The sequence below is a fragment of the Magnolia sinica genome, chromosome 3 (genome assembly GCF_029962835.1).
Source record: "Magnolia sinica isolate HGM2019 chromosome 3, MsV1, whole genome shotgun sequence".
Classification (NCBI taxonomy): domain Eukaryota; kingdom Viridiplantae; phylum Streptophyta; class Magnoliopsida; order Magnoliales; family Magnoliaceae; genus Magnolia; species Magnolia sinica.
Window position 1 is genome coordinate 98,974,280 of NC_080575.1, and position 25,382 is coordinate 98,999,661.

The 25,382-nt window shown below is 40.7% G+C and overlaps 1 protein-coding gene across 7 annotated transcripts in view; it reads right to left on the reverse strand.

Annotated features, from left to right (window-relative positions):
• Positions 1-25,382, reverse strand: part of LOC131240378 (uncharacterized) — an 82,118-nt gene that overhangs the window by 12,175 nt on the left and 44,561 nt on the right. The window contains exons 1-6 of one of the 7 annotated variants that reach the window (XR_009168724.1): positions 5,600-5,708; positions 4,328-4,453; positions 2,172-2,258; positions 1,396-1,510; positions 932-1,007; positions 762-847 (exon numbers count right to left, since the gene is read on the reverse strand). Coding sequence is in view for 5 of the 7 variants with exons in the window: in XM_058238562.1 (XP_058094545.1) it covers positions 762-847; positions 932-1,007; positions 1,396-1,661; positions 2,172-2,229 (486 nt within the window). In the remaining 2 variants the exon portion in view is untranslated. Of the gene's footprint in view, positions 1-761; positions 848-931; positions 1,008-1,395; positions 1,662-2,171; positions 3,265-4,327; positions 4,454-5,599; positions 5,709-25,382 lie in introns of those variants that run through there. The other 6 variants (XM_058238562.1, XM_058238561.1, XR_009168725.1 and 3 more) reach the window with 6 other exon arrangements.

A 25,382-nucleotide genomic window follows, 5' to 3' on the forward strand; every position in this document is an offset into this window, starting at 1 on the left:
CCATGTTTAGATGGCAGGCATTAATTTTAAAGGCATTCTAACCATCTATGGGCTCAAGATCTTGGTCCCACAACCTAAAACAACTTTTAACCTGACTTCGTTCATGTCAATTGTACGGCTATTAATGGTTCAGCCAATGAGATAATTGTACTTATGAAATACATCTGTGCAAGCTCCACGCACATGGTTGCAAGAAAAGCAAAATAAGTGAGAGGACCTTTGTATTCTATATAAATTTGTATTTTTTGAGTGTTCTACATCACAAAGCTTACGCAATCAAATGGTGTCTTTTGCCCAATGATCCAAACCATTGATATTATTGGACCCACTGTAAATGGTCCACACACTGAAATCTCTTTGATGGAAAAATCCCACACCTTTCAACTGGTGGCAACAAGGAAAATGTTAAGAAATACAGCAATGGTTCCCACACAACCAACATGGTTGGATTGGCCTGATTTTTAGAGCAGCCTATTTCACAAAATTAAAAAACTAATGTGAAATAATCTATTGTGAAATAGGCTGCTATAAAAATCAGGCCAACCAATTACAACCAACGGACCCCACATGTAGCTAGTTGCAATTCTCTTAACAAATATTTTTCCAACAATTTGTGTATCTTGGGACATTTGTGAGTCTCTTGCTAGTAATGAAACAATTAACAAGGACAATCTGATTATGGAGAAACTAATGTTTTTACTATATGTCAATATGGCTTTTCCAAGAATGTGTATCACCTAGTGCATGATCAAGAAGCATACCTCAGATGGGACAAAATGGGTTGCGAGACCTTCTGCAATCATTTCTTTCCCATTCAGCCTTGCACCAGTTGAGGCGAAGTACTCCCCTACGGAATTTTCCAAGAAAGTTCCCAAACTCTATACAAGCCCATAAAATATACACAATAACTGTAATTTTAGTTTGGGCTTACTACTCTGTACAGGCCCTCCTTGCCCTTCATATAACACAGCAAAGATTGATTTTTCATATTCCGATTCGATCAAAGCCTGATTTTAAGCAATTGTAATTAAGATAAGAAATCCAATGCTTCGAGCTATAGAAACTGATCGAAACACTAAAAATTTAAGAAACAAGAAATGAGTCTAGAATCGAAAGCACATACTGGTTGTTCCAAATGCAAATATCATATGAGCAAATCTTATCACATGGACGGTCAAGATTGGGTGTTATGGAAATGGGAACTATTGTTTAATTAGATTGATTAGATTCACCCATAGTATCATCACTTATCTCAGCAAGAAATGACTAGAAACCCAAAAGAAGATCAAAGGACAGGAAAAAGAAAACCAAATCCAACGAAACCTAGCTTAAAATCATGTCAATGAAGAGGAGAAATCAGATAGAAGACTCTCGAAGAGAGGCAAAGAGACATACCTTGAATATCAGTCGAAGAAGCTGGCGTAGGGAGAGAGAAGAAGACGAGATTGCGTGGAATTCGAGCAAGAGGAGAGGAGACGAAGGTTCAGTTCTCTGCCTTTTGTTTTGAACTCTACGCAAAACCAGAAGGAGGTTAGAACTTACAAGAACTCTACACAAAACCATGAATCGCGAGATCTGGAGCCGGATTTGAGATCCGGAAGGAAAGTAATGGAGATCTTGAAATTCCTGTTTTGATGCTTTGGAATTCCCACCATTGATAGCTGAAGAGAGAGAGGAGGGGATTGCAGTTAAAAAGACAGCGTGTAAAAGGAAACGTGAGCGGATTGATTTTTATGAGGTTCTGTGTTTGGTTCTGGAACAGCTTCCAGAACCAAAAACATGCCCGTTCCTATTAAGCCATTTTGGTGTAGTGCAACTTGGGCACAAGTGTGCGAGATCATGGCCATTCTTAAGGTTTGGCTGACTGCAAACATGCCCCCATAATAAGACCAATCCACTCATCAGGTGGGCATTCGTAAAAGGCATGGACAGTTAGAAATCAAGACTTATATTCAACATAGACATGAAGACAACCTGATCCCTCGACCAGACTAGATTTTGCAACAAGGTATGTTACATCAAACCCCACCTGGAACATGGCCCGGATCCCACACAAGTGCCAATGCGGCGATTAACCTCCTCAATCTCTTCTCATGCAAATCACTTCAGCAGTTCTCTTTTGGAAAAAGCAGATTCCTGGATTCTAAATTTAGATGGAACAGGACAAATACCATAGTCATGTCTGAAACAATCACTGATAACTCTGCTTGAACACCTAACAACGTGCATGTAGGCCTATTGTATTCCTCGCTGCATATCTTTTAGATCACAAGAAAGAAAACATGTTAATAATAAAATCAGCAGAGAAGTGTATGTCTGTGTAAAGAGAATCCAAAGAGACAATAAGGACAAGTAAATCGGCATCTGAACAGACTACAAAACACTATAATTGAAATTTTAACATCAAATTAACTATGCTCACAAGTGCCAAATTTTATCAGAATAAAAGGAGTGGCAGCAAAATTTTCTCATACACGACCACACCCATGACTTGTCATAGAAATAAAAAATAACATGTTTTTTTTTTGTGTGTGTGTGTTTTTCTTTTTCTTTTTCAATTAGCTACATGTTCCAAGAGACCCACTGCATCTGTTCACATATACTTGCAAAAGCATCAGTTTTATAACCATATTCTTGGATTGAAATAGAACTGTGTAGATTGTGGTGTCTTGTGACATCCAAGTAAATGAGGTGACAACTGTGAAATGAGAATAACTAAATCTGGTATACCACCGACAGGAAATAGTGATGATTGAGCCCACAAAAGTTTTGGATCAAGCTGATATTTGTGTGGTCCTTTCAAGTTGGATGGAAAATACACAACTGGTGGCCCCCAAGAAATTTTTAATGGTGAGCGTTCAATCACCATTGTTTCATGAGGTGTGGTCCACCCGAGTTTTGGATCTCCTGACAACCCTGTCAAACAAACAGACATCAATGAAGAAGAAACTTCAACAATTCAACTGTCAGTACACCATTAAATAAGCATCAAAGCTTTTACACCCAATTTCCTGAAAATCAAATCTAAACCTACGAATGTAGGATAAAATGAATCAAATAATAAGAACATAATTACAGGATACCAGAACTTCTTAGAAGAGTTGTACCTAGAATTCAACCAAATTTGTAAAGAAAACTCATGCCCAAATAACAGGAAGAGTTCTACCTAGAATTTGTTCATCAATGAGATGTAGTGAGAGACAGCCAGGAGTCGTGAACTCTGGCTGTCCAACATCTGTATCCAAATAAGCCACTTTCCTTTATCTGAAAAGGAAGCAGAGGGCATTGAGTTGCAAAAGCCTAGACTAAAGTATAATTTATTTTTTTTTAAAGGTAATTTTATTTTACCAACAATGACTTATGCAAGGCACTAGAATATGCTTTTAGGGGAATCAATTGACCAAAATACCTTTTTTTATCCTTTTGATTTTCCGCTAAAAAGTGTCAAGGTAAAGCATTTTTAGGCTCTCATGGTGTGTTCATCACATTCAACCCATAGAACAGGTTCATTCCACCATGATGATCATGTGAGGCCAAAAAATTAAGTCCAATAATCAGGTGGGCTACATATGAATTTGAAGGTTTTTGGGTGGTTTAGGCCAATCTTTTATCCCATTCCAATACAATAAACATTGGATTTAGCAGACGATGTGGAAGAATATTTGACACTTCAGGTGGTTAACAAGCCAATCTTTTATTGGCATTCACCAGGGAATCATGAACCCTGTATCATCCATAATTTCCTTAATATGAAAGGAAACAAAATCATGACACATAATTCCTTTTAGGGGTTAACTTGGATAATCCTATCCTTCCTGTATCAGAGAAACAAATTCAATCATCTTCACTAGTTCAAGATTAGTGATGAAAAATACCTGCAAGACATTCTCACAATGGTCCTCGTCATCAATTGAAACCTTCTTTTATTAAAACAAGTGATGATACTAGTTTTATGACATCAATAGAAAACATAACAAGAGTATTGGCCAGCTTGAAATACATTTCTGTCCAGACCTGTTTCTTCTTTGTTGTCCAATTCTAATTACCATCTGCAAACCTTATGCACTTATGCACATGAAGTAGGTAGTAATTACCATCTGCAAACCTGTTTCTGTTTTGGCATGTTGTCAATTCAATTGCTAGTCATTGCAACTGAATTTGTGTCAGAGCAACCTAAATAACCAGATAAATGATGAGCATGTATATTAGGATTCCCATAACATACACCAATCTTACCAAATCCAATAGAGTAACAAATTACTGGTTTTTGAAAGAAAACTAATCACAACAGGGAAAAAGAAAGAAAGAAAAAAAAAATAGAAAGTACCTTATATCTTATTTGATTCAAGAAAATGAGAGTAAAACCAGCTTTTGAGGCATTGCCCGACATCTTATGCAGTGCTTGGCTCGTAAGGTGTGCTTGCAAACCCATTTGCTGCATTCCTATCTCACCCTGCATGACATTCCCATTCATGATGACCACTCGCAAGAGTAGGATTTCATTTCCTATCCAGTCCATTCATTCCTATCTACAACTGTTTCTGTTCTTTCTTGGCAAACCCACAAAACCGTTTTTTATTAGAAATGGCCCTGTGCCGTTTCTAAACCAAAGACGTAGCCATTCTTAAACCAAAGTTTTGGTGTAGTGAATCCAAACTGACCCAAAGATGATCCAATGGTGGCAACCTCAACCTGTAGGTGCCCTCAATTTGAATTTTCAAAGTCAGCTCTCTGGAACCCTGGCAAGGCAGGCTTTGGGGTTCTGATCAGAGATCAAACAAGTAGAGCTTTGAAGGTCTACTCAGGCCAAATAGGGGATACAGACTCCAATGAAGCAAGCCATGGCTTTTCACTTCAGTCTACATATTTTCAAAGCCTACTGCTCTAGGATTTTAATCATTAAGGCGATTCTATAGTTGTCATAAGTGGGTTATGAAATTGGTATTCCATTGGTGATTAGCAAACATCATGGATAAGATTTATGACCCATACTCTGATTTTGAGGTCTTATCCCACCAGTACTGATACGCAGTGAACCTTTAGAATGGACTGTCTGTAAGCAATCAGTTTCCCTAGTCTTTGTTTTCCAGTTCTTGCTTATCAGGACCATGCATCTGATATAACTTCTGCTGGTGGGGCTATGGCCCTCATGGAAAGAACGCAATAACAGAACATTCAGTGAAAGAGCAGAAACACAAGATGCAATCTTTCAATGGAAAAAGGTGATTAATAGCTAGAGGGTCTCAACTCTCAAAGTATTTAGATGGGTGTGATAAGGATCAAATAGACGAAATTTGGAGGGAATCCATATATTTGTAGTGAGAGATGATTTCTCATTATATTAGAGCCAGGATGTCTGTGGTTGTTTTGTGCTTTATATATATATATATATATATATATAAAATCTTAGTCTTCTTTCAAAATATTAATAATATCATACTTGCATTTCAAATAAATAAACAGATTAAAAAAAAAAAAAAAAAACACTTGGAGTACATATACCCACAGAGAGCTGTTTCAGTAGTAATGAATGAAGCAAGAATATGAAATGTATAAGCCAACAAAACTTTAAGTGAAATAACAAGATAACAGCATTTACCCATTTTGAGGCTCTATAAAGTACATAGAAAAGCCTTCCTTAGTAACTCGGCTTCGCTTGGTACTCTTAGTCGGTTTCCTCACATCCACAGATTCATCTTCAACATCCTACAATAATATATATATATATATATATATATATATATATATATATATAAAATAAATAAATAAATAAGTAAAAAGTTGGTATCATTGAGCATGCCTCTTTGGCGCCAGGAATTTGGTAAATGGATCTTGGGTTGTCATCTGAGATGTAAGTTGCATATGCGGAGTCGCAGACTTCAATAGATTTATTCTTGCTCGCGAATTCCACCAGTTTTTGTTCCACAGCATGTTTCACTTCTGAAAAGAAAAACAAAAGGAAGAAACACCCACGTGCCACACCAAGATGAGCGTAGAGCTGGCAAATCTCTCTAGCTAGAGTTTACTGACAATGTTAGACTGTTTCCTAAGAAAAACTGCACATGTGGACAGCTAGGCTGTGCAGAAGACCCAGTCAGAAAATCATGGTTGTACACTCATCAGGTGGATGCCACACATGGAATGAGCTGTGATTGGACATGTCAACGGAATGACAGAAATACATGAATGTAACAATAATCAAAGTCATGCCAAAAGTTTGTGAAGTTATAAACTCCACAAACACAGTGTTAATAAGATAATAATGAGAACTGATTATCTATAAATCACCTACCATCCTCTTAAAAATGGATGATTGTAGAAGAAGAGAAGCCATGAAAAAACTGGGTTGTAGTGTACAACCAGTCCTCTAGAGTAAATACTCTGCCCAAGCAGTACATATGATAAGTACATATATTGCATGACATGATAAGGTTCTTAACAAACGAATAGCACATGATACAAATTATTTGTTCAACCATGGAGAGGTATTTACAAATGAGAAGAAACAGGCATTCCATGAACGACGTGGAATTTGCTGTTGTGTTTGGATGCACTATTGTATTGAATCGCAATAACTAATTAAACAAAGTGCCAAATGTAATTTCCTTAGCATTCATAGGGCTTAGGCTCAACAGTGCAGTTACAGGAGTTCCAAATGTAATTTCCTTAGCATTCATAGGGCATAGAGAATGGGCTAGCCTCTTGGAAAGTTCCTCTTTGCCAATCCTCAGAAAGATGTTCTCCTGCAAGATTGAGTAAACTTTGGCATATAGAATTTGGAAAAAATAAAAAATAAAAAATCAATTCATATATGTGTTCATGCCTTGATCTTCGTGGGTTGGTGAACATGCTTTTGGATGTCTTGTGATCCAAAAAGTTTCTTCACCATCTCATCCAATTCTGCAACCTTGCTCTTGAGATTAGCCTTGTCCATCTCTACAAAAGTTAGAAGTGATAGCGAACATCATTAAAGCAAGGTATGGTATATGGTAATGAGATTTGTCACTATGGTCCATCGGGTACCAGTTTCAGAGGTGTCATGCAGAGGACTCCCCAGTCCACAACCCCATGTCCCTGCCCTTTTATCTTCACTGGAGGATCCTCCGGCCAGCCGTTTTGCAGGCATTCAATGAGCAGCTAAGATCGCCTGATTGGAGTATGGTGATGCCCCAGTCACGGCCCACTGTATTCAGAGATGGCATGCAGGACTCCTCATTGTAGTCACTGCACCAGATCATCCATCTTCCCACGGTCAAATAACACTTGAGCTGGAAAAAATATACAAGCACTGTCTAGATTAAATGAGATTTGAATCACAAGGAGCTAACAAACTCTTCACTACGATGTTTTCAGCATGTTTCAATTGCAAGTGACTCCCCCTTTTGAGTATTTCAGTCCAATCCCTAGCAAACCACCACTTTTGGAGATATCAACCTCATTCACAAGCAATTACAAAAGAGGCCCCCAAGAAAAAATATATATAAATAAATAAATAAAAATCACTGAATAAGCCATAATCACTGCCCCAAATCGAACTCCAATGTCTGAAATCCAGTAAATCAAACCATAGAGAAGATCCAATGAATCTAGGCCCCAATTCCTCAACCTCCCAAAATCCCCTTCCCCAGATTGCAATCTCAAACCCCCAAAACAGATCACAGACAATCAATATAATAGAACGGTAAATTCTACAACACCAATTCGCAGAAAATCATACAATTTGGACAGCTCACAAGCAAATCAAGATGGAAAATATGATCATTCAAAAAAAAAAAAAAAGAGAGATATTTTCAAACTGATCAATCGAGTGAGAGAGAGAGAGAGAGAGAGAGAGAGAGAGAGAGAGGAGCTTGCGCTGCATGAGTTGAGAAATCTGCCCATTGAGCTGGCTATGAGAGTTCGAAGAAGGGACCGGATCCGCACTCATCTTCTTCTTCTTCCTCTTCTCTTAAAAATCTAACCTTCAGTCCTTTCTCTCTCTCTCCTCCTCGAGAAGAAGGGGAAAAAGCCCTAACCCTTGTTCTCCTCTCTCCCCCTCTCTCTCTCTCTGAAATGAAATGAAATGAAAATGAAAATGAAACGAAACAAGAAACTAATAGAGGACAGTGGTGGTGTAACCAATAAGAGAATACCCTCTCAGTAGGCAATCCGCTTCCAGTCCTGGTGGGGGTTATACCGTATTAAATTTGGAACAGCTTGGACCGTTCTAGAACCAAAGATACACACCCATTCCTAAATTAAGATTTTGGTGTAGTGAAACCCTGGCAATCTACATTTGTCTCAAAGGAGTCTCTTCCTCCAACAATTCAATTCGATAGTGCATCCTTATGCATCTGAAATTGTGAATGAGTCCAGCAGTTTTGAAAAAGTAATACATACCTTCACTGGAAAGTGTTTGTCTTTCCATTTGTTCTCTGAATGGATGGACAGCACAATATTTCACCAGACAATTCAGCATGGAAATATTTGGAAATTTAGATACACAAACAGGCGGTGGTCAATTTCAACCATCAAACTACTTCCAGCTCCCAATATCACATGAACAGAATCAGTCATGATCTCTGAAACTACTTGTAGCTGCACCACAAATTCATGATTAATTAGTGTAATTGTTCTCTAAAATTAACTTCAGATACATGATATATGAATTTGAATGGAAAAACACCTTCAAACCTTTTGAAGAATATGCTGAGTACGTATACCAGTCCAAAGAAAGCGGCAGATCCAACCTGCACCAAAAACACAACTTGAGAAAAAGACTAGTAAAAAGAAAGCTAAATGCTTTAGCATTAAGTAACGATACAATACCTTGGTTCATGAGACTTGCAAAGTAAACATGAACATAGTTAGGAATCCTTCAAGCTCTTGGTGCAAATTTTCTCATTCTTCCAAGTAGTAAAGCATGGAGCTTTTAGCGGGACGAGCTTGGGTTGATTTGGTTCAGGTTTTGAACTGGTTGAGCTGGGCCTATCAGACCAGGACTATTCAAATTTTAGATTCTCTTGGAACATGCTTACAATTTTCAACGAATTTGTGAAAATGAAGTTTAACCTCCAAAGTAGTGGTAAAAGTGTGATCCATATGCCGGCTTTTTTAGGCATGGAAGAATACATGAGAGCAACCAAAAGTTTGCAAGTATATCTAAAACACAAATATTTTACATCCTTCAGCCAAAGGGATTTCCATTCCAAGTTTCCAACATGAATTTAGCATGAAGTCTGCTCCCAAATCAAGAACAAAAGAATCAGATTTACCAATCACATATCAGGTCATGAACCACACACATATTTAGTTCGACAAGCATGTATAAAGAAAACATGACTCTGAAAAGGCCAATGGCCTAGCAGAAAAATTCTCAAACCATCTCACTATTTGCTAGCAGTCATATCAGGTCAGATTAGTTAATCCTTTTAAGATAAATCTGGATATTTGTTTGTCTATCTAAACCTTTTAAGATAAAGTGGAACAACACCTACAATATTTTCGTATATATTCATCCTGGGCAATAAGATGCCAAGGCACCCATCCTGTTTGCTGAAATCATTTCAGATAAGATATCAAAAAAAGGTCTGAGGGTACAGGTTGATGCTGGTAACTACATGGTATACATAAGAACGCTCATCTGTCATGTATTCATGGAAGACCATCTAAAGAGAAGAACAGATCCAAGTGTTTAGAAACTCATGACAATATGATATGATGCAATGATCAAACCTGCACTGCAAAACAATTGACAAAATGCAACTGAGGATGGATCTTTCAGCTACAAACTTTAGAAGAAAAAGAGGAAATATAAAATAGAATGCAAGAGAAAAAAAAAAGTGCTAACTTTTATTTTTCTAAAGCAAAGAAGATATGCAATTACCAAAAGTGCTATCTTTTAGTTTCTGGCTAGATGATCTACAATGTTGTTCACACTTGATACACGGATAACATTTGCCAAGTTGGCATGTGGAGCCCCAAGTAGAGGTGCATGTAGACCAAAGGAGGATAGCGCAGGTTTAGCAAACTTCTACAATCTCAGGTATGCTCATGGAAATTGAAGTCATCATGCATTGATGACATAATGTCTGCTGATGACAGGAGAGTCACCTCGGCATAGAAAGATCATAAATAGAACCGTTGTCCAAGTCCTTGAAAAGTACTCATGATGACAATAAACAACAATGCAAAATCAGGAAATCAAAGGGAACTTTCGACCGAGTGGATTGAAACTAGCACTAAGAGTTAACAGCAGAATTAATCCAGTTCACTAACTGCATCATACAATGAGAGCAATCTGCCAAAATTTGCAACTGAATCATTGAAGATAAATGATGGACAACAAGGAATTATTCCAAATATCAAACCGACTGACTTGTAGATGTCCAAACAACTAATCAGATAAATGATGTTTGAATTGCATTTCATTAAGAGAGTTACATTACAATTTATAAAGTTAAGACAGTATCAGTTTACACAATCAAGAAGAGATGATCTTGCCAGATTTTTGGCAGGTTATGACTATATATTATCTCCAACTTCATATGCTTTTCTTATATGAAGATTTTTTTACAAGCCGGAATTTCTTTCTTTAGAAGATGGTCTTGAGCTATATAAGATATTGAATCTGATGTGGAAGATAATGTAATAATATATATAATTTATATGTATCACAAAACAATATTTAGATTAGATGACTACCAGATTGGGGGACATTTATTAGGCAGTCAAAACTGAAATATGTCCAATGGTCTTACTTGACAAACAAGTGTCCCAATCAGGTTAGAATTATTCCAACCAAACTGACTTATGAACAGGATCTTAGCTCACTTGTACAAACTGAAAGAGAAGAAAACACCGAATCCCTTAGATAAATTACCTAGGACGGGAACAAGGTTGAAAATAAGCTCCTTACCTATCTCAAATTGCCGACTGATCTCTGTGCATTCATCGAGTGAGATAAAAGGAAAGATGATCATGGGTTTTTGTCCAATTTAAGCAGTAGTATCTTACAGAACTGAGACATAGCCATCGGAAGAACAGGTAACCATCCTCCAGCCACAAGGATCAATTGAATTGATATCCCAGTTCTCCAATACATTGTGTGGGTCATTCAGTTCATTCTTTATAGCCATTAAAGCAACAACTGCATTAGGGCAGAGAGAGAGAGAGAGAGAGAGAGAGAGAGAGAGAGAGAGAGAGAGAGAGAGAGAGAGAGAGAGAGAGAGTGCTGGTAATGTATGATAAAATCAATACAAGATTTCAATCTAAAAGTTGGATACAAAAAACAGAAAATAGGTCCTTCAGATACGGGTGACTGAAAAAACTGGGCAAGCTACAATACCATTGGAGGAAACTAATATCTTCTTTGCTTGAGATCAGAAAATCAGATGGTTGTTCTCCTGCTTGTGGAAGTTACAGATCTTTGCATGAAACAAATTTAAAAAAATGATCATAGCTTTAACGTTGCCAACATATGAATTACACATCATCCACAATCCTTTCATTTGGCGCACATATTTGTCATGAATAAATGAGCAGCTCCAAAAGTACAGTGCAAAAATAGAAGAATAACTTGATGGACCTGAAAAAATGAAGGTAAAAAAAAAAAACTGAAGGCAGTTCAAATCCACACCTTGATTTCATTCACTTCAAAAGAAATGTCAGTATCAAATCCCCATAGTACTTGTAAAGAAGCTTCAAACTCGTCTGTCATACCCATTTTGGCCTAGACACCAAGAAAAGAGACCCCTGAATCAAGAATAAGAATCCCAGAACCTGTTAAGAAGGTGTTTACTAATAAGACTCACCAGCCACCGGGAGGATTCGGGGATGAAAAACAGACCAGGCATCAAAATTGTACAGGGTAATATTCCTGCAAATAAAAAGGGTGTAAGTTTGATTGACTTGTAATGAACAAATTCACTTGATCAAGTCAATTCAAATTGAGTCAGTCAATACTTACAGCAAGTTTGGACTGGTTTTTAGGAAGGAAAGCTATACAGGTTAGATTCTTTGTATTGACAATACAACTTAATAGTGATAATGTTTCATCCTGATATGACTTGTATTATTGATTTGTTCAGGTTGGCATTCGAAACCTATCTCTACACAGGGTCATCATTAGATCCATAAATCCAGAATAGAAGGGAAGGGATCATGATTTATATATTAACAAAGAGATCAAACTGCATTTTCACAAACGGAACTAGATTCTATTAAATTGCCAAGCATTTCCTCAGTTCATGAGAACTAGAAAGTGATCTCACTTAGTTCCTTGGGATTGTATGTCTCCCATGTGTTCCAAACAACTCCAGTTTCATTTTAAGGACAAAAAGATGGGCCTAATGAAGCAATCGACCATATCTGGCCCTTGCTCAGACTATAAGGTAGCCTGGTTGCATCAGTATATAAAACAAAATCTAGGTATGGTTCATATGGTGCAGTGCTATGCCACAACATAAACACTAAGCATCTATATTGGTAGAGAATAATCACAGGTTTCCACTCATGCAATGCCAGAAAAATACAACTATAGCACAAAACGTTGACTACAAATCTCCATTGTTAAACTTGATAACAGTGAATATATTGTTCAGAAAGAAAATGCAAGGTCAGAATCCAAATACTTGAAGCACTTAAAGAAACTAGAGATAGATGCAATCAGAAAGCATACTTTGTCCTTGATCAAGCTGCTGGTTCTAAAAAGGCCAGCATCCTCCAAAGCTGAGAGAGCTCTTTCCTATGAAAATTGGCTTTTCCCTGGTAAGTAACACATCAGACTTTCCCATGTAGTAGTAGTAGTTGTAATCTAAGCATTGTCCCGACTAAAAGAATCCAGTTCCGCATTCAACTCTATCAATGATACCATTAAACATAATATATATATATATATATATATATATATATATATATATATATATATTCTAACTGAACTTTGGAAGCCATCAAAATCCATTATCAAGTAAGGATTGAATAACTTATCTTAATTAGAGTTACAGAAGCTACACAATAAATTTCAATAAACTGAAGTTACTGAATATTAATATCTTCAATGAAGAGTTCTTGGTGCCCAAATGATCTTCATGTGAGGATTTTGAACTCAACAGAAGTATCCAGCCCTCTGGTTTATGACCATGAACCTTATTTACCAGAAGGGGAAAGGGAGTAGCAACTTAAACAATATCAAAAGTAGAAGATTCATGTTAACTCTATACTATACAACTACAGAAGGTAAGAAAGAAAAGATGTAAATAGAACAAAAAAAAAAAAAAATCCAGCACTGAAATAATCTAAAGTCATTATGGAGAGGATGAAGACATCCAGATAGTGATCATATGAGTTATTATTTTTATTTCTTATCAATTTTTCAAAATTTTCCTTTTTAAGAAAAAATACAAAAAACAATACCATTGACAATATGATTAGATTCGACCTCTATTACATCTAATGATACAATTATGACTTGGACAACATTTCTTAATAAAATCATTTACGAAACAGAGGTTTGCTATTGCTAAACATACTTACATTACTAACAATAGAAAAAGCTTTGCTGAACCCATATGTCCATATATGGCAGTTCCTCTACATGCCAACACATCGCCAAATGTCACGTATGTCTGAGATCCAAGCTGTCCATCAGCTCAGCCCCACATTATCAAGGTAGTAGCCAGATAGATAGACCAGTCCACTCATCAGATGGGCAACAGTGCACAAAAGAAAAGTACCACTAACAAATTTTGGCCAAGTTCTTTTCAACTGACAGTTGGTTTCACGAACTGTGACTAACCTGATGTTTGGACCATGAAATTAGTCATGGGGCCACCCAATAGACAGCCTGGATCACACACACACTCCATGCTGTTGTGCAGAGGGGCTGAATTTATACACTTGTTTGGGGTTAGCAAATGCCAAAATAAACAAACTTGCCATTGTTCTGGTCACTAGAATTTTCATCCCCTTCGTATTTGAAAACAGATACACACACACATGTTCACAACCCCAAGTGTAGGGTCGCGATGTAGTAATAATCTCGGTGAGACCGAGGTCGAATCCACAGGGAATGAACTTGTGCGTCTTCTGAAAGTAATTAGAACTAGAACTAGAAGAAGATGTAAACCTAAATCTGGAATATTTGAGAGAATAATTGTAATTAAAGTAATTATAACTAGTGAATTTAAAGGTGGGAACTAGGGTGCCAAGGATCCACTTGTAGCAATTGGGAGGCTACCTTGCATGATTCAAGGACACAACTGGAATCAGAGTCCTATCCTATCCAATTAGTAAGAAGAGATTTGTCAGATTTCTAAACTTCTCATAGATCTAATCATCAATGGATGAGAGTGGTGAAGATTTGGAAGTGATTCCATCACCTAACCATGCTCAGGAGACAAGAAAAACAACAGGATTTACTAATCCCACAACTAATCAAAAGAGAATTGTGAAAGTTTGGAAGAATTCCATCACCCTACCATGCCCAAGAGACGATGGTGAACAACAGGATTTCCTAATTTCACAGTCTCAATTCAGGAAAAGAAGATATTTCAAGCTATCACAGATCTGTTGTAATTTGTCACAACAAACCATTAAAAACTAAAAATATTCCTTAATAATCAAATTAAAATCCACGAGAATTCAACAAAACATGAATCAAAACAAAGCAAACATCCCAATCACGCTACAAGCTTCACCTCTTAGCCCTAGCTAAGAGGCTTAGCCAACCAAAGACATGATTGAACTAAGAACTCTTAACAAAACATAAAGATCAACTAAGGTAGAAGAAGAAAAACTCTCGGACAGTGGCTCCACCCTTTTGCTCCACTCCTCAAACCCTAGAAGATGCCTAGGAACATCCTAGGGACTCCTATTTATAGTTTTGCAACTTCAACTTTCGCACTGAGTTAAAAAAATTCAGAAACCGCCCCAAATTTACGCAGTTTGTGTGTTGTCTGCGTAACCTTAGACTAGTCGAGGAAAACCTTCGACTAGTCGAGGATGACAGGATTTTAAAGGATTTTGTCGCCGGAGTTCGAGTCGAGGAATCTTCAACTAGTCAATTAGAAGCTTAGACGAGTCGAAGGAGGGCTTAGACTAGTCGAAGCAGGCAGATTTTTAGGACACTTTTTCTTCACTTCAAGCCTTCAATTCTCTTCATTCTTCACTTGGTTTTCTTGGATCTTTGGCATGTAAATTCTTCATTTTTGGTCTCACAAGATTCATCCTTCGCTTTAGTGATTCTTGAGCGTTAAATCCATGCTTTTAGCATCCTTTTCAATCCAAGCTCTTAAATTCATCTTGCAACACAAACGTGATTAAACTAGAACATTAAGCATTATCATGTTCATAAAACCAAGTAATAAATAGGGGATAATATGCAATATTTAACCCTCAACAACACACACACACATGCATACAATACTAATAAAAATGGGTTGTATGGGATCAAACACTAGTGATAACTTTTTGTTAGACAACTCACATACCTTGTATATTCATACCTTATATATCTGGTTTCTATATATAGAGAATTCTGCATTTATTCTTTCCTTGTATAGATGATTGTAATATCTATATATTCAACCCCATTGGGTTATCTCAAATACACAGAAAAGCTTTTGCATCTCTTAGCTTTCATGGTTTCAGAGCCTCCCTGATCCAAATCCGTCCCTGCGTCATCCGGTCACCACCCCTGCTGCGTCTGGCAACTGCCCCTGCTCATCCGATCACCCCTGCACCGTCCGGCCGGCCCTCCTGCATCATCCGACCACCCCTGCTGTGTCGTCCGGCCATCCCTGCTGGGTCTGGTCACTGTCCCTGCGCATCCAACCCCCCTGCATCATCCGGGCGCCCCTCCTGCATCATCCGGCCGCCCCTGCTGCGTCGTCCGGTCATCCCTGCTGCGTTCAGTCACTGTTCCTGCTCATCCGACCGCCCCTGCGTCATCCGACTGCCCCTGCTGCGTCGTCCGGCGATCCCTCTGCTTCAGATTTGCTCGTCCTATTCTAGATCTACTCATCTGAACCTTGCTACTGTTCGAACCCGTTGCTGCTCCAGATCTGCTGTCCGAATACTGTTGTTGTTCGAACATATTACTGCTGCTGTTGTTCCATCCTGTTCCAGATCTGCTTGTCCGAATCCTATCTCTGTTCAAATTCGTTGTTGTTACTATGTTATTCTGCCAGATCCAGAAACTACAATTGCTTGGGTATCTCCTGTTGTACGGTACATCTTACACCTTCTTCTGCTGCAACTCTTTGAGTACTTTAAATTACTTCAGAACAATGGACAAGAACTCATCACGTACAGAGGCCCCACGTTGTAGTTTTGATGGTACCAACTATTCTCTATGGGTCATCCACTTTCAGAACTTCCTCAAGGGCCGTGGGTTGTGGGGACTCATTGATGGATCTATTTCTATCCCCACTTCCACAAATGCCGAAAAATTAGCTGATTGGGACATGAACAATGGACGAATTATTACCTGAATTCTCGATTCGGTCAATTGGTCCATTGCTATTGGCCTCACACCTTATCGCACTGCTAAGGCAATGTGGGAGCACCTCCAGACAATTTATCAACAGAGTAGTGAGGCCCGGTTATACCGCCTGGAACAGGATCTCATTAACCTTACTCAGGGTAATGACAATATTCAATCATTCTACTCCAAAATTGCCACTATTTGGACAGAGATGGCTATGATGGATCCAACATTTCCTTATGACTTTAAGATATTCCAATCTATGCGCGAGAGTGCGCAAGTACGACAATTTCTTATGAAGCTGCGTCCAAAATTTGAGTATTGTCGGGCTGCTCCCTTGAACCGTAGCCCTCCTCCTTCATTGAATTCAGTTATTAATCATTTATTGGCTGAGGAATAACGACTGAAGGTTCTCTCTCTTCCTTCCTCAACTCCGGGGTCATCTGATATGGTGCTTGCTGTGTCTACTACGACACCAACACGTGGTTCCACTCATTTGACTTGTCGCGGCTGCAACAAGGTGGGTTATGTTGTTGCTCAATGCAAAGAATGGTGCGCTTATTGTCGATGGACTGGTTATGGTATTCAGGACTGTCGTAAACGTGCCTAGGCATCTTCTTTAGGCCGTGGCCGTGGTGGTCGTGGTCGTGGTCGTGCTCTTTCTGCTACTACTACTACTATTTCTTCCAAGCCATCTGTTAGTGGTTCTCCACCTACTGTTTCTGCTGAAGGTATTTCATCTCCGTTGACTCTTGCGATGCTCCAACAAATCGTTCAGGCCCTTTCTGCGGCCGGTATGTCAGGTATATCCCCATCTCCTACATGGTTCTTTGATTCGGGTGCTTCAAATCATATGACCGGTACTGTATCTGTCACGCCCCAAACCCGGAAATCGGATTCACAGGAATCCCGATCGCCAAATCCGGTGCTGACAGCCTCCGTAGTACCCCATTCTCGGCTCCTAGTGTCCAGACGCTAGATTTCCGATCCTGGGATCCTACAAGGAGGATTTTTTTTTTCCAACGTACATTTAACTCATAATAAGCATAACCATAAGATTACCCAATTCACAAAGGCAACATTATCATCACATATCCACTAATATAATCATTTGAGTACAATGCTAAAAGGAAATATATAAATCGAAAATCAAGCTCCAGAAGGTTGCTACATGCTCCAAGCTCAACACTGCTGCAACCTAACATCACTTGCACGCATCTATCGTGCATAAGCTTATAGAAAGCTTAGAGGGGTGGTGTAAGTGTGTGCATAAGGTAAGTGCCAAGTGAGCAAAATCAGAGTAATCAGAGTAAGCGGAAATACTGGTAAACCCATAATCAAACAATATCAGAAACACTAACAAGATCATAAATCATGCGAAACCAGAGAAATATGAAAACATACTGATAGGCCCATAAATACCATCAGTCTTATCCAGGCTATGCGACGCATAAATATAATAAAAACAATATCATATACTGATGAACCAATGTAGATCAACTATGCAATGCGGAGACAATAAGCCAAATATCAAATGCCGCTGATGCAATGCAATATACAAATCCTGATGAGCCCACGAATACCGTCAGTTGTATCTAGGTCATATAAATGCATAAACATAGTGACCCGAAATGCCATATGCAGCGGATGTAATGCGATATGTGGTGTGAATGGAATGACCATGCTGGAGTGTGAAGTCGGGATGATAGTACGTAGTATGGCAGGTCACGGGGTCCATCACAAGGGACTTCTATCCAAATCAGTCCCATACCTAAATTTGGATAGTCAGACTCAATGTGGTAAACTCCTGATCTCAGGTTAGTCGCGTGCCCAACCGAAATCCTAGTCATGCAAATGTACACGTAACAAATAGTTGCGCACCACCAGCCCAAGTGGATAGTGAATGAATGAATGAATGAGTATGCAAAGCTTGCTCAATAAGTCCACATATCAGTACGGTTCCTCTCTGGAAAATCACCGGGTCTATTACACTCCAAACCCCGCCCCATCGCGCCAATAAGGTGAGTGGAAGAGACCTCACTATCCGCCGCCAATATCGGGCCTGGCTCGTCGATAGCGGACCCATTCCTCGAGGTGGACTCACCCTAGCATTGCCCCCTCCTCTCGGGCGAGTAAGGCCGTACCCCCTTCCAACCGACCACACACAGTGGGAGACGCGGCCAACGGTATACGGCCCTCATGCGCTCATGCATCCCTCTAGATGTTGGAGCAACCTCCGAACCAAGAGGATTTAGGGACTTTCACCAGGGGATATCTATAGCACCCCATGTAAATTATGTCCCATCTGGCCATCCACGAAATACCTGTGGAGGCTACGACCCTGATGTCGCTAGGGCGTACAATAATCACAACACACAATGTAAGATGCATGAGTCATACAATCCAGTCATGCATCAATCCTGCGCATACCGTGTACTCATGTGAGACAATCTTCGCCTATCAGGGAGTCTCATAACAACCTGCCCAATGTCATATGCAATGGTCAACCACATCTCATAACAAACATGCAGATGATGCGTATGGGTATGTATCGTGATGCTATGTTGTTACATACTCATAATCGGTATCAACAACATGCGCCGACAATCGGCATCGACAATGTGGACATTTAACCAATATTACCCAGAAGGAATGGCCCACATAGAGCCTCACATATAGTGGACCCATGCCTCATAGAGGGCCTGATATACAACGCCATGGGCCTCACTCAAGAGTTTAATACACATCACAATTGGCCTTTCACATGGGCCTAACATACATCATAATGGGCTTCATTGCCTGACCCTCAAATGCATCACAATGGGCCTCATCACATAGGCCTTCACGACCGGCCTCAGCAATCAAAATCGGCCTCGACAAACGAAATCGACACTCGAAATCGGCCTCGACAATCGAAATCGGCATATGCAATCGGCATATGCAATCGGCCTCGACCAATCAAAATCGGCCTCGATACTCAGCCTCGACAAATTGGAATCAGAATCGGCAAATCAGTTACGACAATAGGAATCAATCGATAATCGGAATCGGCAAATCAGTTACGACAATAGGAATCAATCGATAATCGGAATCGGCAAATCAGTTACGACAATAGGAATCAATCGATAATCAGAATCGGCAAATCGGTCACGACAATCTGATCGGTCGATAATCAGAATCGGTAAATCGGTCACGACAATCGGGATCGATCGATAATCAGAGTCGGCTAATCGGTCACGACAATCGGATCGATCGATAATCAGAATAGGCAAATCGGTCACGACAATCGGTTGATCGATAATCAGAGTCGGCAAATCGGTCACGACAATCGGAATTGATCGATAATCAGGATCGGTAAATCGGTCACGACAATCGGATCGGTCGATAATCAGAATCGGTAAATCGGTCACGACAATCGGGATCGATCGATAATCAGAGTCAACAAATCGGTCACGACAATCGGATCGATCAATAATCAGAATAGGCAAATCAGTCACGACAATCGGGATTGATCGATAATCGAGCCTCGATCGATCAGGGTCGATCGATAATCAAGATCGGTAAATCGGTCACGTAAATCGGTCACGAGAATCGGGATCGATCGATAATCGTAGTCAATCACGACAATTGGATCGATCAATAATCGGAATCGGCAAATCGGTCACGGTAATCGGAGTTTCGGCCTCGACAATCGGATCGATCGATAATCGTCTCGTGATCGGTCATGACAATCGGATCGATCAATAATCGAATCGGCAAATCGGTCCAGGTAATCGAGTTTCGGTCTCGACAATCGTGGATCGATCGATAATCGAGTCGGACGACAATCGGATCGACCAATAATCAGAATCGGCAATCGGTCACGGTAATCGGAGTCGATAATCGGTCCAATCGGGATCGATCGATAATCGAGTCGGCATATCGGTCACGACAATCGGATCGATCAATAATCAAAATCGGTCCATACAATCGACATTCGGTCTCGACAATCGGGATCGATCGATAATCAGTGTCGGTCACGGCAATCGGATCGATCAATAATCAAAATCGGCAAACGGTCACGATAATCGGTAATCGGCATTAATGAGAGTGGCCTAACAAGGCATAAGGGAAGGTCACCATGTGGACATTCAATCATCATTGCCCATCAATGTGGACATTTAACCAACATTGCTACCAAGGAGTGGCCCACATAGGGCCAAACATACAATGGGCCCATGGCCTCACACAAGGGCCTAATATACATCACCATGGGCTTCACCTAAGGGCGTAACACACATCATATTGGGTCTCATACCTGGGCCTCAAATACATCACAATAGGCCACGTCCCATGGGCCTCGATTGCATCATATGGGTCTTGCCCATGGGCCTCAGATTCAAGTAGATGGGCCCCATCATATGGGCCTCTATCATACATCATGATGGGCCTTATCATATAGGCCTCAAATACAAACAAATGGGCCCCATCACGTAGGGCAAAAATACTAATAGGTGAGCCCCGCACATGGGCCACAAATACATCAAGGTGGGCCTGCACCTCTAAATGGGCCCACCAGATGACAGGGTGGACATAAAATACATACATCATGGTCAGTCCACGCAGCACCGTTCCGATGGACGATGTGCATATTCAGCATATACATCATGGAGGGTCATCACGTACATATGGTGGGTCCCATCCAGATGAACGAACGGCATGGACAAGGTCCACACATCAGTGGGTCCCACCGTCTAGATGGACGGTGTTGATATACAACATATCATCAAGGTTGGCCCCATCGTCAATGGACAGTGTGTAGATGCAACACATCCAGCGGGGTCCACGGATAAATGGTGCAAACGAAGCACTGTTTCATGGTGGTGCAAATGTTGGGCAGTATGGTAAAGAAGATATACATCAAGGTGGACCCTACCCTTCACACGTGCAGGGTGGGTCCCACATGAGATTTAGATCTAACTCATTCCCAAATGCCAAGAAGGGCTTGTACAGTGGTTGGACGGTATGGATTTAATACATATTCCATGCGTGAGTCTCACAGGACCTCCAAGCACGGACCACCTGGATTTAAAACACATATATCATGGTGGTCCCCACCGTCCAAACCACTGGACGGTGTGGATGCACAGCACATGCATCACGTGTGAGATTTCCACACGGATAAACGGCTGGATTAAAACATACCAGCGGTGGGTTCCACAAAACTTGGTGACGTCACTACAGGGCCCACCTGTCAGTAACTAATCTGGTGGGTCCCACATGATCTGGACGGTCAGGATCATAGCACGTGGGACCCATGGGAGGTGTGGATAACACTTATACACCATGATGCATCCAACGGCACCGTCCAGAGATGGACTGTGTGGATCACCAACACATACATTAAGTGGCCATGGATGTTACACGTGTACATGTTCTGGGTCCATGTGATGGACGGTGTGGATCATCAACACATGCCCCAAGCATGGGACCCACAGAACTTGCTGACGTCATCTGCAGCAGCCAGCTGCTAGGTGAGGTACCGGCCAATCAGCTTACCAGGTGGGTCCACACGTGTGGGACCCACCAGATTGGATGGACGGCATGGAGGAATACATACCTCATGAGCAGACTCCACCGTCCAGACAGCTGGACGGTGGATGGCGTGGATCAAAACATATACATCAGTGGCCCCACCGTCCATTTGGTGGGTGCAATGCACAAATCATGTGGGTCCATGTGGATGTGATCCACTAGCCACGCACATTGAGGTGGCCCCACGTATGGATGGCATGGATATAATACATACATCATGGTGGGGTGTATCAGGGTGGACCACACATATCCAAAGAGAGATCGGAGTAGCGGAGGGACTCCGCCACTACGGGCCCCTCATGCAAATCATACATCAAGATGGGTCCCACCATATGTGGGCCCTTCAAATCACAAAGAAATAAATAAATGAAAATAACAAAAATATAGGTCTTAGATCACCCACCGTCGATCTTCTTGGGCTCCTCCTCATCTTAGCTCTAAAGGGACATGATTCAACGATGGAGATGGTCTTTGGATGGTGGGATTACGTGGTAGGAAAGTGGGCCACAAAAGCTCTCCCATGGAAGCTAGCTTGGACGTGGGAGGCTTGCTTGGAGAATGAGGGGCAGAGATGAAAGAGAGAGGGTTGTAAGAGGGAGAGAGATGGGTGAGTGATGGGGAGTGATGGGTGAGTGATGGGTGGAGAGAGAGAGAGAGTTGACTTTGGGGTTGCTTGGGGATGGGGTGTGTACTTGACATGTGAGGTGATGTGGTACTTGATTGATGGGATGTGATGTGATTTATTTGAAAGATTGTCTTGGGATTGCAAATGCGCGGCGTTTTCCTCGAACTGAACGCGGGCCCACATCTCCTGGCCTACGTATTGCCTCGGCGCGTGAGACGCGGCGACAGCGTGGTCGCTAAGGTACAAGTCTCGAGTTGAGCCAACTCTGATATATGAGTCATGACACAGGATCAAGCGCAAATACCGATAACAGGTCGCGAGATGCCGGAATTCGACCTGGAGGACCGCGGAGGCATACGGAACGGTACAGATTAGGATACAGGTCTCACAGTATCCCATCTTTGTGACATTCGTCCCTACACTGGCAATCAGACTATTTCTACTGCGGATGACACTAGACTACCTATTCAGTCCGTTGGTTCATTGACTTTCTCACCTTCTGCTCATCGTCAATTCACTCTTCGTGATGTGTTTCATGTCCCTAACCTCTCCTCCAATTTAATTTCAGTTGGTCAACTCACATCCAATAACTGCTTAGTCATATTTCTTCTCAACTGTTGTTTTGTGCAGGATCTGGCAACGGGGAAGGTACTTGGGAAGGGTAGGCGGCATGGTCGTCTGTACGTGTTGGACTTTGATCCATCTGTCACTCCGGCTCATTGTTTCTTTTTTCCATCTTCATCAGATATTACTTCAGCAAATAAATTGTGGAAATTGTGGCACTTTTGCCTGGGTCGTCCTCATTCTGATCGGTTACTTCAGTTAATTTCATCTGGCATGTTAGGGAATATTTCTCTTAATAAAAATGATTTGGATTATTCTTGTTCTTCCTGTTGTCTTTCAAAAAGCAAGTGTATTCCCTTTTCTTTAAGTATTACAAAATCATCTTCTATGTTTGAACTTGTGCATACGGATGTATGGGGTCCTTCACCAATTATGTCTCTCTCTAGATTACGATACTATGTTATATTCATTGATGATTTCACACGGTACACTTGGATTTACTTTCTTCAATCAAAGTCACAGGTTTTTTAAAAAATTCAAGTTATTTCACTCTATGGTGAAGACTCAGTTTCAGGCTGCAGTTCAAACTCTCCGCTCTAACTCAGGGGGGGAATATCTCTCAACCGAATTTCGTACATTTCTTCAAAGTCATGGGATTATTTATCAGACCACCTATTCTGATACTCCACAACAGAACGGGGTGGCTGAATGGAAAAATTGTCATATTGTTGAAACTGCCAACACCCTGATGACAGCTATGGGTGTTCCTCGTTCCTTCTGGGCAGAAGCCATGTTACATTCAGTCTACTTGATTAACCGGATGCCAACCAAAGTTCTACACAGTAAATCTCCCTATTTTTTTCTGACCGGCTTACCTCCTGTATATTCCACATTCCGTGTTTTTGGTTGTATCTGTTATGTTCACCTGGCTTCACGTGAACGTAATAAACTATCTCCAAAATCAATCAAATGTATGTACTTGGGATTTGGGGAAACTCAAAAGGGTTTTTGATGTTATGATCCTGTTTCTCGTCGTATTCGGATTTCACAACATGTTGTTTTTCTTGAATATATTGCATTTCATTCCTCTCTTCCTCCTCCGCACACTCCAAACTCTTCTGGTCTAACCACCTTTCCTGAAATTCCGTTTACCTCGAGTACTCTCCCTCGCCCGTTGCAGGTTTACTCACGTCGACCACGTACAGATCCACCACCTATTACTCAACCCGAACCTACTGTACCTGTTGCGGATCCCGAACATACCTCGATACGTTGTTCCGCTCGAGAACATCAAGCGCGTGATCGCTTGATATGCTCTATGTCTGCCATGATTGCTACTCTGGATACTGTTTCTATTCCTACTTCATATTCTCAGGCAGCCACTCATGATTGTTGAAAGAAGGCTATGGCAGAAGAACTTACGGCATTGAATGATAACCATACATGGGACATTGTCACTCGACCTGCTGACCAACAGCTAATTGGTAGCAAATGGATTTATTCTGTCAAGCTCAAGTCTGATGAATCATTGGATCGATACAAGGCTCGACTTGTTGCTTAGGGATACAAACAGGAATACAGAATTGATTACGATGAGACTTTCGCTCCTATAGCCAAAATGAAAACTGTTCGTACTCTTCTAGCTATATCTTCTGTTCGCTCATGGCCACTCTCTCAGATGGATGTGAAAAATGCCTTTCTTCATGGAGACCTCTAAGAAACCGTATATTTGAAACCTCCTCCTGGCTCTTTAATTCCCGACAATAAGGTACGTCGCCTAAAGAAAGCCCTGTACGGCCTCAAACAGGCATCGCGGGCATGGTTCCAACGCTTTCACGATGTTGTTACGGGTGCTGACTTTACTCAAAGTGGTCATAACTCATCCTTATTTTTGCGCACCACTGCTCACGGCATTGTTATTATCTGGTTTATGTTGATGACATCCTACTGACTGGTAGCGATGCTACTGGCATTTCGGCTTTAAAGGAAGTTCTGCAAGCATCCTTCAAGATGAAAGACCTCGGCCATCTAACATACTTTCTTGGACTTGAATTTTCGTGTTCCAACCGTGGGATTCTGGTCAGCCAGCGTAAATATACCAAGGATCTTCTCGCCTTGGCATCATTGACAGATCAAAAAACGGTTTAGACTCCTTTA